General features: G+C 42.5%; 1 protein-coding gene across 8 annotated transcripts in view; it reads left to right on the top strand.

Moving 5' to 3' along the window:
- Positions 1 to 18,845, top strand: part of LOC102130668 (stimulated by retinoic acid gene 6 protein-like) — an 80,272-nt gene that overhangs the window by 48,811 nt on the left and 12,616 nt on the right. For 5 of the 8 annotated variants that reach the window (XM_065530311.1, XM_045373494.3, XM_074017035.1 and 2 more), the window contains 11 exons: positions 414 to 542; positions 1,394 to 1,464; positions 3,189 to 3,300; positions 5,335 to 5,488; positions 11,179 to 11,254; positions 14,007 to 14,088; positions 14,277 to 14,325; positions 14,795 to 14,912; positions 15,977 to 16,096; positions 17,363 to 17,526; positions 18,259 to 18,405. In XM_065530311.1, coding sequence (XP_065386383.1) covers positions 414 to 542; positions 1,394 to 1,464; positions 3,189 to 3,300; positions 5,335 to 5,488; positions 11,179 to 11,254; positions 14,007 to 14,088; positions 14,277 to 14,325; positions 14,795 to 14,912; positions 15,977 to 16,096; positions 17,363 to 17,526; positions 18,259 to 18,405 — 1,222 coding nt within the window. Of the gene's footprint in view, positions 1 to 413; positions 543 to 1,393; positions 1,465 to 2,733; positions 2,969 to 3,188; positions 3,301 to 5,334; positions 5,489 to 7,250; positions 9,492 to 11,178; positions 11,255 to 14,006; positions 14,089 to 14,276; positions 14,326 to 14,794; positions 14,913 to 15,976; positions 16,097 to 17,362; positions 17,527 to 18,258; positions 18,406 to 18,845 lie in introns of those variants that run through there. The other 3 variants (XM_074017036.1, XM_065530314.2, XM_074017038.1) reach the window with 3 other exon arrangements.

Genomic DNA, 18,845 nt, shown 5'->3' with positions numbered 1-18,845 from the left:
AGTCCCTCTCCCTCTCCCTCTCCGCCTCCTCCTCCCATCTACCTACCCACCTCTGGTTCTCTCACTCATATATTTTCCAAAAGGAGTACTCATTAATAGCTTCCTAATAAGGAAAAAATACCTTGAAAACTAGTTTTGTTTTGAGACAGGGTCTTGCTCTGTCACCCAGACTGGAAAGCTAGCTTTATAAAATAAAATGGGGGTGCCGAGACTTGAATCCAGGGTTGCTGTGCTCCAAGTTCACTGCCCATTCTGATAACGGGGGTTTTGGGGGTCAGGGATTGGCCACTGACTCACAAGCCTGAGAGAGGGGGCCTTGCTGGAGCAAGCTGGGGCAGGCAGAGTCCTGCAGCTTCAGCAGGTGGCTTGGCCCCATCTGCCTGGAGCCACATTGTGGTCTGCTTCTGTTGCAGTTTGTGGGGAAGTATGAGACTCTCATGTTTTACTGGCCCTCGCTGCTGTGCCTCGCCTTCCTGCTGGGCCGCTTCCTGCATATGTTTGTCAAGGCTCTGAGGGTGCACCTCGGCTGGGAGTTCCAGGTGGTGAGTACTAAGTATGAGCACTGCATGTACTGATGTGTTTAATCCCTACAACAGCCAGAGAGGCAGGTACTGTTACTACACCTCACATTCTGAATTCAGAAACTTGGATGCAGACAGGTGAGTTGAGTTGCTTGAGGTCACCCAGCTGTGAACCCTGAAAATCTGAGACAGGTCTAAGTTAATTTAGAAAGTTTATTTTGTCAAAGTTGAAGACACATGCCCATGACAGAGCCTCATGAGGTCCTGACAACATGTGCCCAGTGTGGTCAGAGCACAGTTTGGTTTTATATATTTTAGGGAGACATGAGACATCAATCAACATATGTAAGATGAACGTTGGTTCAGTCTGGAAAGGTGGGACAACTGGAAGAGGCTTCCGGGTCATAGGAAGATGAGAGTTTTTGAGTTTCTGATTAGCCTTTCCAAAGGAGTTGATCAGATATGCATTTGTCTCAGTGAGCAGAGGGGTGGCTTTGAATAGAGTGGAAGGCAGATTTGCCCTAAGCAGTTCCCAGTTTGACTTTTCCCTTTAGCTTAGTAATTTTGGGGACCCAAGATATTTTCCTTTCACATGGCTAACCTGTAGCAGAGCCAGAAGTGGAATCTAGACAGTTCAGTTGTGGAGCCTCTTCCTTAACCACTGTCAAACATAGCTTCTTTGACACGGGGCAAATTCAACAGTGGGGTGTAGGGGAGAGGAAAAGACCTATCTTGACCACAGCATGGCTAAATCCAAAAGAGCAACTCCTACCCCAAATCCTGCCCTCTGTGGCCATTGCCCCCCCTTAACAAGATCAAAACCCTAACAAGAATTTGTGAGCCAAAATGTAAGCCTGTCTGCTGTCTTACAGGAAGAAAAGTCTGTCCTGGAAACGCACCAGGCAGAGCACGTCAAGCAGCTCCTGAGGACACCCCGCCCTCAGTAAGCCACAGTTCTGTTCATTCGCCTGCAAGTTTGCACCCACTCTGATGAGCCCTGATGATGCAGCAGATCCTGGGATGACCAGAAAGGCACTATAGTGGTCAAGACTCTCATTTGCTAAAAACAGAAACCCAATTCAAACCGGATTAAAGCAAGAAAGGAAATTAATGGGCTCCCATCACTAAAATGTCTAGAGGTAGTCAGTTTCAGGCAAGCTGGATCCAGAGGCTTAATTGATATCGTCAGAACTAGGTCTCTCTCCCTCAATCTCCCCTCAGCTCTGCTTTTATGTGTGGGCCTCACAGTTAGGTGGGATTCCTCCACATGGTGGCGCCCAGACTCTCTAAATTTATACCCTCCTGGTTTAAGCCCAGAAGAAAGATGAATGCTCCTTTCCAGTTATTCAAACAAAAGTCCCACAAATGTGTTTCACTGGATCAAATTGGATCACATGCCACTACAGAACCACTTACTGTGGCAGAGATTGGAGTACACTGATTGGCTAAGCCTGAGTCACATGTCCCTCCCCTTCCCCCAGAGCCAGGAAGTGGGATCAGCATCACTTACCCGCTAAGACCCAGGGTCAGAGAGTGGTGGCTCCCCAAATTAAAACTGAGGTGTTAGGCCAGGCATGGCGACTGATGCCTGTAATCCCAGTACTTTGGGAGGCTGAGGCAGGAGAATCACTTGAGCTCACGAGTTCGAGACCAGCCTGGGCAACGTGGTGAGACCCCGTCTCTACAAAAAATAAACAATTTAGTCGGGTGTGGTGGTGCACATCTGTGGTCCTAGCTACCTGAGAGGCTGAGGTGGGAGGATCACTTGAGTTGAGAGGTCAAGGCTGCAGTAAGCAGTGACCATGCTACTGCACTCCAGCTTGGGCAACAGAGTGAAACCATGTATCAAAACAAAAACAAAAGAAACAAACAAAACAAAACTGAGGTGCTGTTACCAGTAGACGAGGATATAGATGTTGCCAGGCAAAAGTACCAGATCTCAGAATCGTATAAGCCACCACCACATCTGCTCCTTTCACTATGCATGTGGGCATATGCCCCAGTGAAAGGACGTGTCTGGTCCATGGTCACACAGTAGCAAAGCTAGTAATTTGGTTAGAATTCAGTTTGGCTACATGTAGTAGAAAACCCAAAATAATAGTGGCACAACCAAGATAAAGATATATTATTTTCTCTTATAAAATAACTCTGAAGGTGAGCAGTCCATCCTGACCCTGGATCAGTTCACCAATCACCTGTCTTTCTGTTCTAGCATCATGTATGTGCTTTCCATCCTCAATGCTGTCTCATGGTCCAATGTGGCTGCTGGAGCTCCAGCTTGGACCAGCCACCACATCTGCATTTCAGACAGCAGGCAAGGCAAGGCAAGGCAAAGAAGCTTTCTCAGCTGTGTTAGTTCCATCTGAGCAGCCTCTCCAAAGTTCCACACCACACTTGTGGTCACGTGTCATTGGCCTGGATTTAGTCTGGTCACTCTTAGCTGACAGGTTGGGAACTTTAACCTTTTAGTTTGGTGATTTTCTGCCCAAAATAAAATCCAGTTTTTGTCCTTAAGAATAAGGGGAGAATGAAAACCATGGAAGCTAACAGTGGTCTCTTTCTATAATATAATCTAAGATAAAAAGAAGGTGGGGTTATTTTCAGATGAATCAGGCATTTGTTTTCCTACCAGCCTCTCATCTCTTGATATTTATTTCTCATCCACAGAGAGAAAAAAAAGTCTTGGTTCCAAACCAGGATATATGAATGGGATCCCTGCTTTCAATTTCCAAGCAGAATGATTGGAACCATTGTGTTGGCATTCATCTGCCTGTATCTTGTAAGGAGCTCTAAGAAAACCTTTTTATATTTTATAAATGGGGCAGGGTTGGGGCTAGGGTTATGGAGTATTTGAGGTAAGCAGTATGTTCCTAAAGAGCTGGGTCAAAATTGAATCTTGGTAAATCAAAGAAGTACAGTGCTTCAAACTCACCATTTTGATTCCAAGGACACTTTTACCCACATGGTGAATATGACTAGTAAAAATAATCCACAAAAAAAGACTCATAATGGTTAAAATGCCACATGGTGAAATTTATTATCAGCTAAAACCTGATAGAAGAAGAAGATATTTAAGAATATTTTGATATGCAAAATTTGAGCCAGGAAAGTTTACCTGGTAGAAATAGTGATCCCTAAAGAAAACTTAACAATAGTAGAATCTGTGATCAATAAATTCTTCTGTGAGCAAAAATCAAATCATTTAAATGTAAAATAATTGATTCTGATCAAAATAATTTCAATTCTTTTTCAATAATTGAATTTAAAATTATTGAACTTATTAATAATTGAATTCATTTTATTTAAAAAATAAAAGCAGATAACTAGAATTGGTTTACTATACTATATTTTTAAGCAGATTAAGCATTCTTTTTTAAGTTTGCTTTCTCAACAAGACATTTTAGTGTTGGCATAATTCTGACTTCAATGTTTTATTAAGCATAGAATCAAAACATTTTATGTGGTCAAAGTTATCTAAGATAAACTGGCTAAGTCAAAAGTAGGGTCAAAATGGATGCATAAAAATGGCAAGGCTAAATTGTCTCCTGTTCATTTTAAATGTAGTAGGAGAATACCTATTGAAGTAAATCCTGTGATTAAGTTTTTAGGTGAGTGTATTAGGTAGGTTATGCTGAAGTACCAGATAACCTCCTAAATTCCTGTGACTTAACAGTATATATTTTTTACCTCCACAACAGTGGTGAGTTGTGTGTTCAGGTAGGGGAAGCTGTAGTCCTCTGTGCGGTCATTCAGGAACCCAGAATTCTTCCATCATGTGCCTTCACCATCCTAGAGGACCTCATCACAATCTGCACATAGTCAACAGAAGGGGGCAAAGCAAGGAGAGGTGCTTGTGGAGGGTTTCAATGGACTAGGTGTGGAAGCATCATATATTCCTTCCACTCCTCTTCCATTGGCAAGAACCTTGTCATGTAGCCATACCCAATATAAGGGAGGCTGGGAAATGTAGTCTAGCTCTGTGCCCAAAGAAGGGAGAATGGATTTTAAGGGACAGCTACAGTTGTGTGTGACAATGAATAACAAATTTGGAATTGCATTGTTTTTTAAGTATTTATGGAATATCTACTCTATGCCAAGCACTGGACTAAGAGTTGGAAGAGGACAGAGAGCTGATTCAGCTCAGTCCTGGGCTGGGAGAAGCTCATGGTCTATGAGAAGGAGATAAGACATGGTATGAGGGACCTGCCATCTTAAGAGAGAGAAAGGATAAAGTGAAATGCTCTGGAAGTTTAGCAAACCATTCAAGATCGAGCAGTTGCATGAACATGATAGTGTATGAACTCAACTTTCAGAGATAAACACGATTGGGTTTGTGGAGTGAACTGGCAGCAGGAACTACAAAAACAATGGCATGACAACAGGATGATAAGATGTTGGGCAACCATGACATTTGTACAAGAAACATTTGTACATTTCTCCAGTGTAGCTCCTGCAAAGATAAGTGAAGGGGATCAGTGTGAGATAGGGCTGCAATTGTCCCCCAGATCACACCTTACTCAAAATTAGTCATTCTTTTTTCACTGGTTCCATGAATGTTTGTAGAGTTTCTTGAGCCCTTGTGGGCCCTTTGTCTTGTTTGCTGGAGGGTAAAGAACAGACCATGAAGTGATTCCTGTCTCCCAAGAACTCAAAATGCCATTCATCTTAGAATAGCCAGTGTCTAGAATCATTTTCAGTAGAGTTTTGAATGGCTGGAAGACACTGGCCTTGACCCCAAGGGGAAAACCATATGTTATTCCCATGCTGAGTTGGACTCATGTGAGACCTGAAAACCTTTGCTCTGTGTCCCCAGTTCATTGTCATCGAGTTCTGCGTGTTTGTGTATGTGAGAGATGAGTTGGACGTGTTTGAAAACAAGCTGGAGAGCTACATCACCTTCACGAACCATTCAGGGGTCCTGACCCCAGTCATCCTGCAGGTGAAAGAGCTGATCAGCATCACCAAAGGTAAAACCATAAGCCACCTGTTCTCACACCTGTGTGGGAAACTGAGCGAGGGGCTTGTAACTGATGGCAGGTGGACACATGTAGTATTTGTGGCTGCTAGCATTGATATACCTGGCTGAGATGACCACACTTGGAGAAAAATGTGTTAGAGCTGATTTACCTCCCTGGATTGACTAGAAAGACAAAGGGGTCAAGACACAGTCCTTTCTTTAATGAAGCTGGAGCTGAAATGAACATGCCCTGAAAAATTTCTCATCTTAAATTGCCCATTTTGTCTCAATGCCAATGGCAAGTACTAAAATGTTTCTGTATTTTCCATTTGGAAAAAAATAGAACACCAAACAATGACTTTTCTTTGTGAAATGTGTATTTATATCTGTCAAATTTTACTTGGAAGTCACTTTAAAAATAGATCTCTAACTTAATCTCGTCTAACTGCAATTTTGTATCCTTTGATCCACATCTCCCCAGTCCCACCCCTCTACACACACCCCTGCTTGCCCCTGATAACCACCATTCTACTCTGCTTTCATGAGTTCACCTCTTTTACATTTCACACATAAGTGAGATCATGCAGTATTTGTCTTTCTGTGCCTGACTTATTTCACTTAATGTGATGTTTTCCAGGTTCATCCATGTTGTCACAAATGGCAGGATTTCCTTGTTTTTAAAGGCTCAGTGGTATTCCATTGTATATAATGTATAATACATTTTCTCTATTCATTCATCTGTTGTTGGTCACTTAGGTTGATTCCATCTGTTGACTATTGTGAACAGTGCTGCAATGAAAATGGTAGTGCAGATATCTCTTCAATATACTGATTTCATTTCCTTTGGATATATACCCAGTAGTGAGATTGATGGATCATATGGTAATTGTATTTTTAATTTTTTGAGGAACCTCCATACTATTTCACAAAAGGTTGTACTAATTTACATTCACACTAACAGTATCCTAGAGTTCCTTTTTCTCCACATCCTTGCCAACACTTATCTCTTGTCTTTTTGATAGTATCCATTCTCACAAGTATAAGATGGTACCTCATCGCGGTTTTGATTTGTATTTCCCTGATAATTAGTGATGATGAACATTTTTTCATATACCTGTTGGCCATTGGTATGTCTTCTTTTGAGAAGTGTCTGTTCAGGTCCTTTGCCCTAGGCAATAAGAAAGGCATTTTGTCTTAAAATGGAAACTTTCTTTGAAAATGACATATTCCAGTGATATGTCTATTGCCTGTGGAGGGATGAGAATTGTTCATTATTCCTAGATGAGAAAGGACCCTAGACAAGATGCCTGGATACATTCACTCTGTGTCATAAGACAAGTCAGGACCCCTCTCTTGGCCCCAGTTTCCTCATCTGTGAAATCACATATTTGTGTCATGGAAAGTTACCTTTTACTTGAGCACTGAACAGATACTGCCCCTTCCACAGTACCATAGTTTCCTATTGCCCTTCAACAATTTTATTCATCTTCAGTGGAGATTTATGTTCAACATAATGATTCCCTGAGTATAACACTGAGAGAGTATATTCTAATCTTTAATTTCAGTGATACCCATTCTAAATCTTACTTTTAGAAATACACATTTTCGTCTCTGTTTTCAGAAAAAAATTTAAAGGAAACCTCACTTTCTTGGTCTCTGTGCTTTATGGTGAATATATCACCATGTTCACTCATGTTTTGATGTATTTATCACACATATAGACATTTTGACAATCAAAACATTAAATTTTTCTTTATCCTGGTCTCTTCCAGCTTTAAAACAGCTACCCACTTGCCAAGAGAAACTTTCAAGCTGACCATACTTCACCTTTGTCTGGGAAGATAAAGGCATTAAATTAAATGCATAAGGTGTTCGTGCTGTTAGCTGGAGCAACTCTACACTCACCCTTCTTGTAGCCAGACTCGTCTCATCATTCCCCTCCAAACACGTTTTCCTCTGCATCCTCTGGGGTGGGATTTATGGCAGTTTTGGGATTGGTTAAGATTTGGAATATAGCAATTGCCTAGTCCTAGTGATCCTGGGACAAGGACAAGAACACATTTGGAACTTGAAAGGAAAGGAAATCTGCTTTCATTTTCTTTCTTTTTAAGAAACTTTTTTTTTTTTTTTTCCCAGAGAGGGTATCACTGTGTCATTCAGGCTTAGACTCATGATTATGGCTCACTGCAGCCTTAACCTCCCAGGCTCGGGCAATCCTCCCACTCTGCTTGCCAAGTGGCTGGGACCACAAGCACATGCCACCACACCCAGTTAATTTGCTGATTTTTTTTTTATAGAGACAGGGTCTTGCTATGTTGCCCAGGCTGGTCTCAAACTCCTGCAATCCAGCAGTCCTCCCACTTTGGCCTCCCAGAGTGCTAGAATTACAGATGTGAGCTACTGCACCTGGCCTTGAAACACCTTTATGGAGACATAATCCACATTCCATATATTCATCCACTTAAGTGTACCATTCAATGGTTTTTAGTATTTTCTCAAGATTGTGCAACCATTTAGAACATTTTTCGTCACCTCCCCAAAGCATCATGACCCATTTCCCTCTAACCTTTCCTGTCCTAAACAACTACGAATCTATTTTATATCCTTATGGATTTGCCTATTCCAGATCTATCGTAGAAATGGAATAATATGATAATGTCATCTCTTTTTCAAATTTATTTATTTTTTAAACTGACATAAAATTGTATGTATTTATTCTGTACAACATAATGTTTTGAAGTATATATCATTTTGAAATGGTTAAATCTAGCTCATTGACAAATACATTAACTCAAATAGTTACCATTTTTGTGATGGAATACTTAACATTAATTCATCATTTTTGTAGAATATATCATTATGAACTACAGTCACCATGTTGTACAATAGATCTCTTGAACTTATTCCTCCTATTTACAATACATCACCCTTTGTGACAGGCTTCTTTCACATAGCACAGTGTTTACAAGGTTCATCCATATCATAGCATGTGTCCAAATTTTTAAATTATTTTTCATTCCTTTTTATTGTCAGTTACTCTTCCATTTTATGAATATACCACATTTTATTTATCCATTCATCAGTTGATAAAAATTTGGGTTGCTGTAACTTTTTGGCTATTACAAATAATACTGCTAGGAACATTCATGTACAAGCATTATATATATTTTTTTTACATATTTTGGGTATATGTCTAGGAGTGGAATAGCCTGTTAAACATATGACAACTCTATGTTTAACCTTTTGGAGAACTGTTAGACTGTTTTCAAAAGTAGCTGCATGGCTGTTTAGTCTCACTATCATTGTGGAAATTCCAATTTCTCCACATCCTTGTCAACACTTATTATTATCCATCTTTTTGTTTATAGCCATCTAGTGGAGATGCAGTGGAATCTCACTATTGTTTTTATTTTCATTTCTTTAGCGGCTAATAGTGTCTGGTATCTTTACATGTACTTTTACATGTACTGCCCATTTGTGTATGTTCTTTTGAGAAATGTCTGTTCAGATTCTTTGATCATGTAAACATTGGATTATTTGTCTGTTTATTTATTGAGCTGTAAGTGTGCTTATATAGTTTGTATACAAATCCCTTATGAGATATGTGATTTGAAAATGTTTTCTCCCATTTTGTATGTTACTTTTTCACTTTTTTTGATGATATCTTTTGAAACACAAATGTTTCCAATTTTGATGAAGCCAAACATATCTGTTTTTTCTTATATCACTTGTGCTTTCGGTGTCATATCTAAGAAACCATTGCCTAGCCCAAGGTCACGGGGATTTTTCTCATATTTTCTTCTAAGACTTTTTTAGTTTTAGCTCTTACATGTAGGCCTTTGATCCATTTTGAGCTCATTTTTATGTATGGTGTGAGGTAAGAGTCTAATTTCATTGTTTTGCATGTGAATATCAAGTTGTTCCAGCACCATTTGTCAAAAAACTCATTTTTTGCCCCATTGAATTGTCTTGTCATCTGTGTTGATAATAAATTGACTATAAGTATGAGGGTTTATTTTGGATTCTCAATTCTATTCCATTGATCTATTTGTCTGTCCTTATGTCAGTATCATTGTGCCTTCATTACTATAACTTTGTAGTAAGTTTGAAATTAGAAACAGAAAGTCCTATAATTTTCTTTTTCTTTTTCAGAATTTTATTGCCTGTTCTTGGTTCCTTCAATTTTATATGAATATTAGGATTAGCTTGTCAATTAATGCTAAGATGGCATTTGAATTATGATAAGGATTGAGTTGAATCTATAGATCCATTTGGGTAGTATTGCTATGTTAACAATGAATATCCTATATGTGAACGTGGGAAGTCTTCCCAGTATTTATGTCTTCTTTAAATTTTTTCAAAATCTTTTGTGGTTTTCAGTGTACAAGTTGTACATTCTTTTGCTAAATTTAATATTATTTTATTATTTTTGATACTATTGTAAATGCAATCATTTTCTTATTTCATTTTCAGATTGTTTGTTGCTTGTGTATAGAAATACAATTGACTTTTATGTATTTCTCTTGTGCCCTGTAAACCTTACTGTACTCATTTATTAGTTCTAATGCTTTTTTTATGTATTTCCTAGTTTTTCTATATATGAGATCATGCATTTGTGAATAGAGTTTTATTTTTTCCTTTCCAATCTGGATGCATTTTATTTTCTTTTTCTTGCCTAATTGCACTGGCTTGAACCTCTAGTACAATTTTGGCTAGAATTGGTGAGAGTAGATATTGTTGTTGTTGTTGTTCTTGAAGTTAGGGGGAAAGCATTCAGTCTTTTACCACTAAGTGTAATGTTAGCTGTGGGTTTTTAGCAGTGCTCTTTATCGTATAAGGAAGTTATTTTGTATTCCTAATAAGTTGAGTAGTGTTTTTTTTGTTTTGCTTTGTTTTTAATTGACACATAAAAATTGTACATATTTATTAGCTACAATGTGATGTTTAGATACCTATATACATTGACTGATGATTAAATCAGTAAACCCATCCCCTCAAACATTTATCATTTATTTATGGTGAGAACATTCAAAATCCTGTCTTCTACGTATTTTGAAATATACAACACATTATTGTTAACTGTAGTTTCTGTACTGTGCAACAGAACACCAGATGTTGAATGTTTTTAATTGTAAAGAGATGTTGGATTTTGTCAATACTTTTTTGCACCTATTGATAATCAACTTCTACAGAAGTTTTTAAACCAACAAATCATCCTACTTCCCTGTTTCTACATCCCTCTTTTATGAACTTACACAGTCTCTCTAAAAGCAAATTAGATTGTCAATATCAAAACTTGCTGAAGGGTGGGTGAGTGAATAGCCAAGACATCTTGATCCCAGCTATCTTTGTACCTGGTTGAGGTATAACCAACACCCCTCCCAAAAAAGTGGCAATCAATTAGAGGTCAAATATGTTTTTCATGGACAGAGGCTATGTATGATATATGGGAAATACTCCACAGCTTCTCTTCCTTTATTCACTGTAGAGTGAAAATACTAGTACAAAATGAGAGGAGTATGCAGGAAGTATACTAAGGGTGTGTGCAACTAAAATAAAACAGAAAATGAGTAAAAGTTTACTTACACAAGAAATGTGTTAAAGTCTACTTGATTTTCTTAGAATTTTCTGGTGCAGGATTCTGCATTTTTATTTCATGTTTATTTTTCAAGGATTCTCATATCACTTTTCATATTTCAGGAGTCTGGGTGGCGACCATTTTGCCTGCCTCTCTCACGTGTGTGAGCTATCTGTTCCACATTTTGGTCTGTTACAGGTAAAAGCACTCTCAGAGTCATTTGTGTGTCTTTCACCGGAAATATGTATGACAAGCTTTCCTCAGAATCTCCAATAGTGCCTTCAGTGGGCCTAGGAAGTGAATGCAAGATCCAGGGCTAACCACATTTTTTGGTAGGAAGAAGAAAAGCATTATTGATTTGAACTTCTACATTGAGCTAACATTATGCTTAGAGTCTTTACTTGAATTTCACAACAACTCTGAGGGATAGTCCTTTCATCCCTATTTTTACAGTTGAGAAAGCTGGAAATCAACAAAATTAAATAACTTGCCCAAGCAATTAGCAGACGATCAAGTCTTTCTGACCCCAGAGACCTTGTTATTTCTTTTACACTCAGACACCTCTACTGGGTATCAGACCTGCCTTGCTCTACAGGGCTAGTAACACTGGGTCCCCAGCAGGTGAATCTGGCTCAAGGGAACATCAATGAATATTGAATCAAGGGGACAAGGGGCATCAATCTCAAGAAAAGCAGTATAGGAAGAGGGAATAGCTTTAAACATGTTGTGAGCATTTGCAAGCAGATATCAGTTGGGTTTTAGGTACCTGCTGGTCATCTCTCTCTCTCTCTCTCTCTCTCTCTCTCTCTCACGCACACACACACACACCACACACGCACGCACGCGCGCGCACGCGCGCGCACACACACACACACACACAGTCTTACAGGAAGCCCAGGCCAATTTCCAGCTCTGAAGAGCACCCTGCCTTTACATCCTCCTCATCTGCCTGCCCAAAGGGTGAGTCTCTTGCAGAGGACACCCACAAGAAGACTCTCCTGGCAGGAAGGGTCCCAGCTCTCCACCAGCCCTGCCTTGCTCCCTGTCTCTACTTTCTACTCAATGGACCCCACAGATGGTCTGGATACTGCTACTCCCTCTGCCCTGCCTGATGTGGACGCATGTCTGCTCCTTCCCTCATTAGTCTGCATGTGGCTGGGAGATATTCACTGAGACATTTGAGCACAACCAGGGACAAGCATGATGCAAAGGGAGCTGCAGGGACATGGATGTACAGCCGAGGGCACAGGGAGAGGAGGCCTGCATTCCCGTCCAGGCTGCCCCTGCCCCCACATGTCACCCAAGAGTGATGATCCCTGTCCTGCTTCCTTATCTGAACCATGGGGCAGAGGACACCAAGGATGAGAATCACACTACAAACTGCAGAGCAGTAGCATTGTGCCAGCATTTTAGTTTTTATTATTCCAGCCTACATACAGGTGCTTTAAAAAAATTACAAAAAATGTTTAGTGTAAAGTAAGTCTTCCTCCTACTCAAACCCCGAATTGTTTGCCCCAAGCTAACCACTGTTAACTGTTTTCTGTGCACACTTTCAGAAATTTTCCATGCACAATGCAAATATGAGTGTGTGCTCTGTGTGTGTTGTATGTATTGGTGGTACCACACTCAACTCCATGCTGCCAAACAGAAACAAAATGAAATTCACATGTTCAATTTTGAAAGTTCTAGTAGCCTCTGTTTAAAAAGTAAAAATAGACAGGTTACATTCATCTTAATAATGTTTTATTTAACCCAATATATCTCAAATATTATCATTTCAACATGTAATATATACAAAAATTATTATTGAGATTTTGCATTCTGTATTTGTTCCAAGTCTTTCCAATTTAGTGGTCATGAAAAGTACAAAACAGGCTGAAAACTGCTGGAGATAGAATGTGAAGTAAAAAAGCCGGGACACAAATATGAGTGTAGACTATGAACATAATGCTATCAACCTCACCTTTATGCACGGGGCCAAGGACTGGACTAGAACACTGAAAGATGAAGCTGTGACTTGTGGGGGGTTGTTTCCCCTTTGTCATTTTCCTTTACATTGTTATAAGGTTAGGCAATCAATGAAATTGGTTTTCTGTTTTCAACTTTATTTATTTGACAGAGTCTTGGTCTGTCGCCCAGGCTGGAGTGCAGTGGCGCGATCTTGGCTCACTGCAACCTCTGCCCCCCAGGTTTAAGTAATTCTCCTGCCTCAGCCTCCTGAGTAGCTGGGACTACAGGCACATGCCACCACACCTGGTTATGTTTTCAACTGTTTTTAAATCTTACTACATAGGTAATATATATTCATCATAGAAAAATAAGAAAATATAGAAAGAAAAATAGGCCAGGTGCAGTGGCTCACACCTGTAATCCTACCACATTGAGAGGCCTAGGCAGGGGGATGGCTTGAGTCCAGGAGTTTGAGACCAGCCTGGGCAGTATAGTGAGACCCTGTGTCTACAAAAAGTTAAAATAAAAAAAATTAGCTGGGCATGGTGGCGTGTTCCTATAGTCCCAACTACTTGGGAGGCTGAGGTGGGAGGATTGCTTGAGCCCAGGAGGCAGAGGTTGCAGTGAGCCAAAATGGTGCCACTGTACTCCAGCCTAGGTGACAGAGTGAAACCCTGTCAAAAAAAAAAAAAGAAGAAGAAGAAGAAGAAGAGAAGAAAGAAAGAAAGAAAAAAGAAACAAGCCACACATAATCTCATCTATCAGATTCAGTCACCATTATGACTCAATAAATATACATTATTTTTATAAAATATAATCTAGACTAAAGATCAAGACTTTTAAGGCAACTTGGGGCTACCCGGTGAGCTGCAGTCAGTACAGGGAGGCTAGGGTGCCTACTCTCAGCCCTGTAGGCCTTCCTGTGCTATCTATGGGACTCTAATTATGCACAAAGAACCATCAGTTATGGGCACTACTTAATGTCCTACATCTTTTCCAGAAAGCACATAAAGAGGCTATGGGCAGGAGATAAACATTTTCTTCCTTTGAAGTTCCATAACCCGGCCTCCTCAGCGAGCGTGGTGAGTCTGCCAAGGTCTCTCTCTGATCTGAGACTAAGCCGTATGCCAAAACCTGAGGGTGAGCGTGACACCCACCTCACTGGGTTGGTGGGTGAACTTCCAATGAGAAAGGGATGCTGGGCACATGTGGCAGAGGTAATGAAGTTTTCTTCCTGCTCTGAGACCTCTTTTTTCCTTTGAAACCTCAGGTGGCCATTGCAAGGTACTCTGGCTGGCAAATAGCCTATGTTCTATGGGGTAAGTGCCGATATGTGACCCATCCAATTCAACACACATGCCTTCATCACCTAGGCAGTCCTGGCCGTGAGTGGGGAGGAGAGAGGTGGTCAGAAGCAGCCCTAGCCTCTGCCCTTGAGGGACCTTCAGGACAGAAGGAGAAACATAGTCTCGAGGTCCTCCTCACCACTCATCCTGATCCCAGGGAGCATATATGCTAAGGGTGGTGGTGACCCAGAGGAGAAAATGACTATCCAGCCCCAGGGCAGGGCTCAGATGCCTTCTAGGGGAGTTGACACTTGAACTGCACCTAGCAGGTAGAGTAGGAAGTGAACAGGAAGGAAGGTGAGGCCTTGCCAGGCAGAAGAAACAGATAAGCAAGCGTGCCAGGGTGTCTGGCAGGAGAAGGGTAGAGGGTGGCCTGCAAGGAGGGGTATAGGGGGTGGCTCACAAAGGACCTTGAGTTACCACCGGCTCCCTTCATTCCTAGGCTACCTCATCATTCACGTGGTGCAGAGCCTATGTGGCATGGCAATCATGTACGGCCTGGTGCTGCCCATCGTTCACAACCAGGGCCTGGAGATGCTGCAAGGGCTGGGCATCGGGATGTAAGTGCTGGGCGGGTATCCTGTCATTGCCGTGTTCTGAGAGCTGGTGTGCCCACCAGCTGCTATGTGGACCCATGGTCTTGGCTCTGACCCAGAGATGGCCCATCATAGCAACTTATGGGGAGAGGAAACAGCATTCACAAAAGACTGCCTCTCACACCATTCCGTAACACCATCACAACCGTGTGTGTGTGTTGGGGGAATACACGTACGTCCATTTTCCAGCTGGGAAAATTGAGGTTTAGGAAGGTAAAATGAGAGGCAAGACAGTATGATGGAAGGAGGCAGGAAATCCTGGCAAAGCTTTTGGATCTGCTGTGTGACCTGGGGTAAGTTACTCCACTTCTCTGCCTCTCAGCTTACACATCTGGAAGACAAAGTGAATGTTGGCTTCATTGAGCATTTAGTATGCATCTTTTCTCATAACAGCCTATGAATTTGGTGCTTGTGTTACCTTCCATTTTGCAGACCAGGGAACAGAGGCACAGAGAGACTGAGCATTTCCTCCAAGCAGGGGGAGGACTCAGGATTGGGAGCTGGGCAATCTGAAACCAAAGCCTCCTTTTAGCCACTACCTTTCATTGCCACTCAGGGGATGTCAACACAGCATGCAGTGCTCTCTGGGGCCCCTCCCTGCTCTGAGCTTCTTGATTCCATACTTGCCACCTGTGAGTTGGAGGCAGAGCCTGTCCTGTCCACTCTCTTGTGGTATTCTCAGGAACTTCCAAGAACCCCATTCCATTTTTTAATTCCCAACCTGTTAAACTGCTCACCTAGCTGCCACCCCTGGTGAAAGGGACATCCGTGAAATCCCGGAGTAATGGTCTGTGGTCTGGAGCTAGAAGACCTGACCATGTGGTCTTGGGAAGGTCACCTCCCCTTTGTGAGCCTCGATTTTCTCTGCATAGTGAGCATGGGAATGCCTTGTAAGCGTAAAGCATGGAATTCACATTATCATTGTTCTGCCGGGTGGTCAACCTGTCTCATCTCTCTCACTGGGCATCAGAGAAGGATCTAGCAGAAAGGAAAAGGCTGCCTCAGGATGGCCCCACCTTGTGTTTCAGCCTCACCATATCCATCGTCGTGGGTCTCATGATCCTGCAGATGTGGATTGCTGCCAGCTTCTTCCTACAGCCAAAACTGGGCACAGCTGACAAGCAGAAGCCCCTGGCTCTCAACAACAGGTGACGGTGAAGGAGGGAATGAGAGAATTGTAGGCCTTTGGCTTCAGCCATCTCTGGGTTCTTCCCTGTCCCCCATGCCAGGTTCCTGGGTGGGCCCCACATTCTCTGAGAGGGTGAGGTACAGTGGGTTAGTGGTGGGCTCTGGAGCTGGACTGGCGGGGTCCAGATCCTGGCTCTACCCCTTAGGAGCCATGTGACATGTGGGATCTTACTCAACATCTATGAACCTCAGTTTCCCCATTTACAAATAATTGTGCATACCTCAAAGAGGTGTTGTGAGGATGAAATGTGTCAAAATATGAACTTAGAACAATAGTGCTTGGCACATGGAAATCCTTTCTAATTCATTCATTCAAAGCCATCCATTCATTGGGGGGACAACATGGGCATGAGGGTAAAGAAATAATCCCAGCACAATCTGCCTGTGAGAAGCTCAGTCCACTGGAACAGACAACAGACACATAAACAAGGACAGAGGACGCCAGGGAGTGCAAAAGGAATACAAGAGAAACCTGGAGGAGGAGAGGCAGGGGTGGTTAACACCACTGCAGATGGGTCTCTGGAGCTGAGGTCAGCAGAACGGTAGGATTTCTACAGGCAGAGAAGAGGAGAGGGTGTGGCTGGCAGCCAACACCACAAGGACAAAGGCAGGAAGCCACAAAAGGGCAGGATGTGTTAGAAGATTGAGAATCACAAACGGTTGCCATGCAGTGGCCTTAGTGAGTGACAGGAAGGGGACACAAAGTGACAAGACCAGAAAACCCCTGGGGGGCAGTGAGGGGGCTAAAACTCAGCATGCAAAGTTTGGGCTTTATTCCAGAGACAACAGGAAACCACATGATCAAGTGGTCATTTGGGAAATTTCCTTTGGAAGACTTTGGAACAGCTGCAGCTGGGAATAAGTCCCTGGTGCAACAGACAGTGGGGAAGCCCCACCCTCTACCATAATCAATGACCCAGCTGCAGCCCCGTGAAATTTCTTACCATGCAGGAAGCCTCAAACCCCAAGGATCACATGAAACAATGACTGTCCCCACTGACATTCATCCTTCAATGTGCTCAGCGGCCCCCACACTGTACCTGAGCCATTCCTCACGCCAGTGCTGTGAGGTGAGGGAAGTCAGCTCCCCTTTGAGACACGAGGTCACAAAGCTTTGAGCCTGAACCTGTAGGATTTGATCCTGGGTCTGGGGGACTCCAGAGCCCACCTGCCCAGCCACCTTGCTCTACTGAAAGGTGATGCCTTGGGCTGGCTTCTGTTTGCAGGAAAGCGTTCCACAACTTCAACTACTTCCTTTTCTTCTACAACGTGCTACTGGGCCTGGGTGCCTGCCTTTCCAGGCTGCTCATCAGTTGCCTCCTTGGCACGTGGCTGATTGCCCGCATCGACAGGACTATCATGCAGAATGGCTATGAGGGAGCAGACATGGGTAAGTGACCAGCACCCACCTGGTCACATTCTCTGGAGAGGGCTGGTCTTGCACCTCTGTGGCAGCTGCCTGGGAAGACAAGTATCAGAGGTCCGGAGTTCATGCCTTTCATTTATGCTCAGAGTTTATCTTCCAGCGGAGGCTATACAGCTGAGTAGTAAAGACACATTCAGCACCCTGGTCAAAAGAGAATTCAAGGCTATTACATTCCTGCCCATTTGGCAGACCTTTGGGGTATAGAGGAGGAGGAGTCAAAGGTAGTCAAATTCTGTCTGAACACTTAGAAGTTAATTTATGAATGCACAGCTCTGAAAATTTTTAGGAAGAACATGTCTCAGAATTATTAGTGTTGTTAGTTGGAAACAGTGCAGAAGATGTTCTGTTCAGTTGAAATGCTCCAAATTCAAAGCCATTTCTGATGAAGCAAAAGTAGTTTTTATTTTATTTTGAGCCTAGTCATTCATTCACTCATCTATTCAATAAATGTACTGATGCTTGCTTGGGATTAGCCACAGCAGCTCCTAACCCTTTGAGCTTTGAGTTCCCCATAAAATGGGCAGATTGGAATATGATCTCTAAGAGTCTTGCAGATCTTTATACCTCATTTTCTAGATTCTCAGAAAAGACTCAGGCACCAATGGAGAGCAAACTGGCTCATAGTTATATCATGAAAAGCACAAATGGGGCCACGTCAGGAGGTACTGCCTGGACTGACCTGCCTCTGGATTTCAGGGTTCAGTGCGTGGATCGGGATGCTCTATGTGGACCATTATCACACCAACCCTGTGCTCGTCAGCTTTTGCCACATCCTGATCGCAAATCACAAGGAGAAGAAACTGCAGCAGACCACCAAATACTGGTGCCTAAATCAATCGGCAGGTAACAGCTCCTGTTTGAGCCTATGCTGGATTCAGACAGCAGGAAGTAAATACCCCAAGGCTCCCCGGGATCCCTGAGGTGCCCCAGGTTCCATTTTTCCTGCTCCTTTTCTCTAGACTCCATGCCCTGGGTGCCCTTGAACTAGGAAGCCCAGGAGGCTTAGCTCCCAGTCAACCTGACGATGGGACCCACTCAGGCCTTGTGTCCTTGTCCTGTTAGGTGGCCTCCTGCCTTGTTCCTGGAAATGAACTCTAGTTCTGCTAGTGGAGTCCTCCATATCCCATTTGTTTGTGTCTCCAACCCATATCCCAGGCTACATGGCAGATGCCTTCTAAGATGAGGCTACATTTTGATGATTCTGCCCTGTTGCTTACCACAAGATCTCTGAGGCTCTCTGCCTCGCTAGGGCTCAGACTGTGTTAATTGCTATTCCCAACACT

This window comes from Macaca fascicularis, chromosome 15 (genome assembly GCF_037993035.2).
Source record: "Macaca fascicularis isolate 582-1 chromosome 15, T2T-MFA8v1.1".
In the NCBI taxonomy this organism is placed as follows: Eukaryota; Metazoa; Chordata; class Mammalia; order Primates; family Cercopithecidae; genus Macaca; species Macaca fascicularis.
Note: the sequence above shows the minus strand (reverse complement) of the source record. Positions and strands in the feature narration are given on the sequence as shown.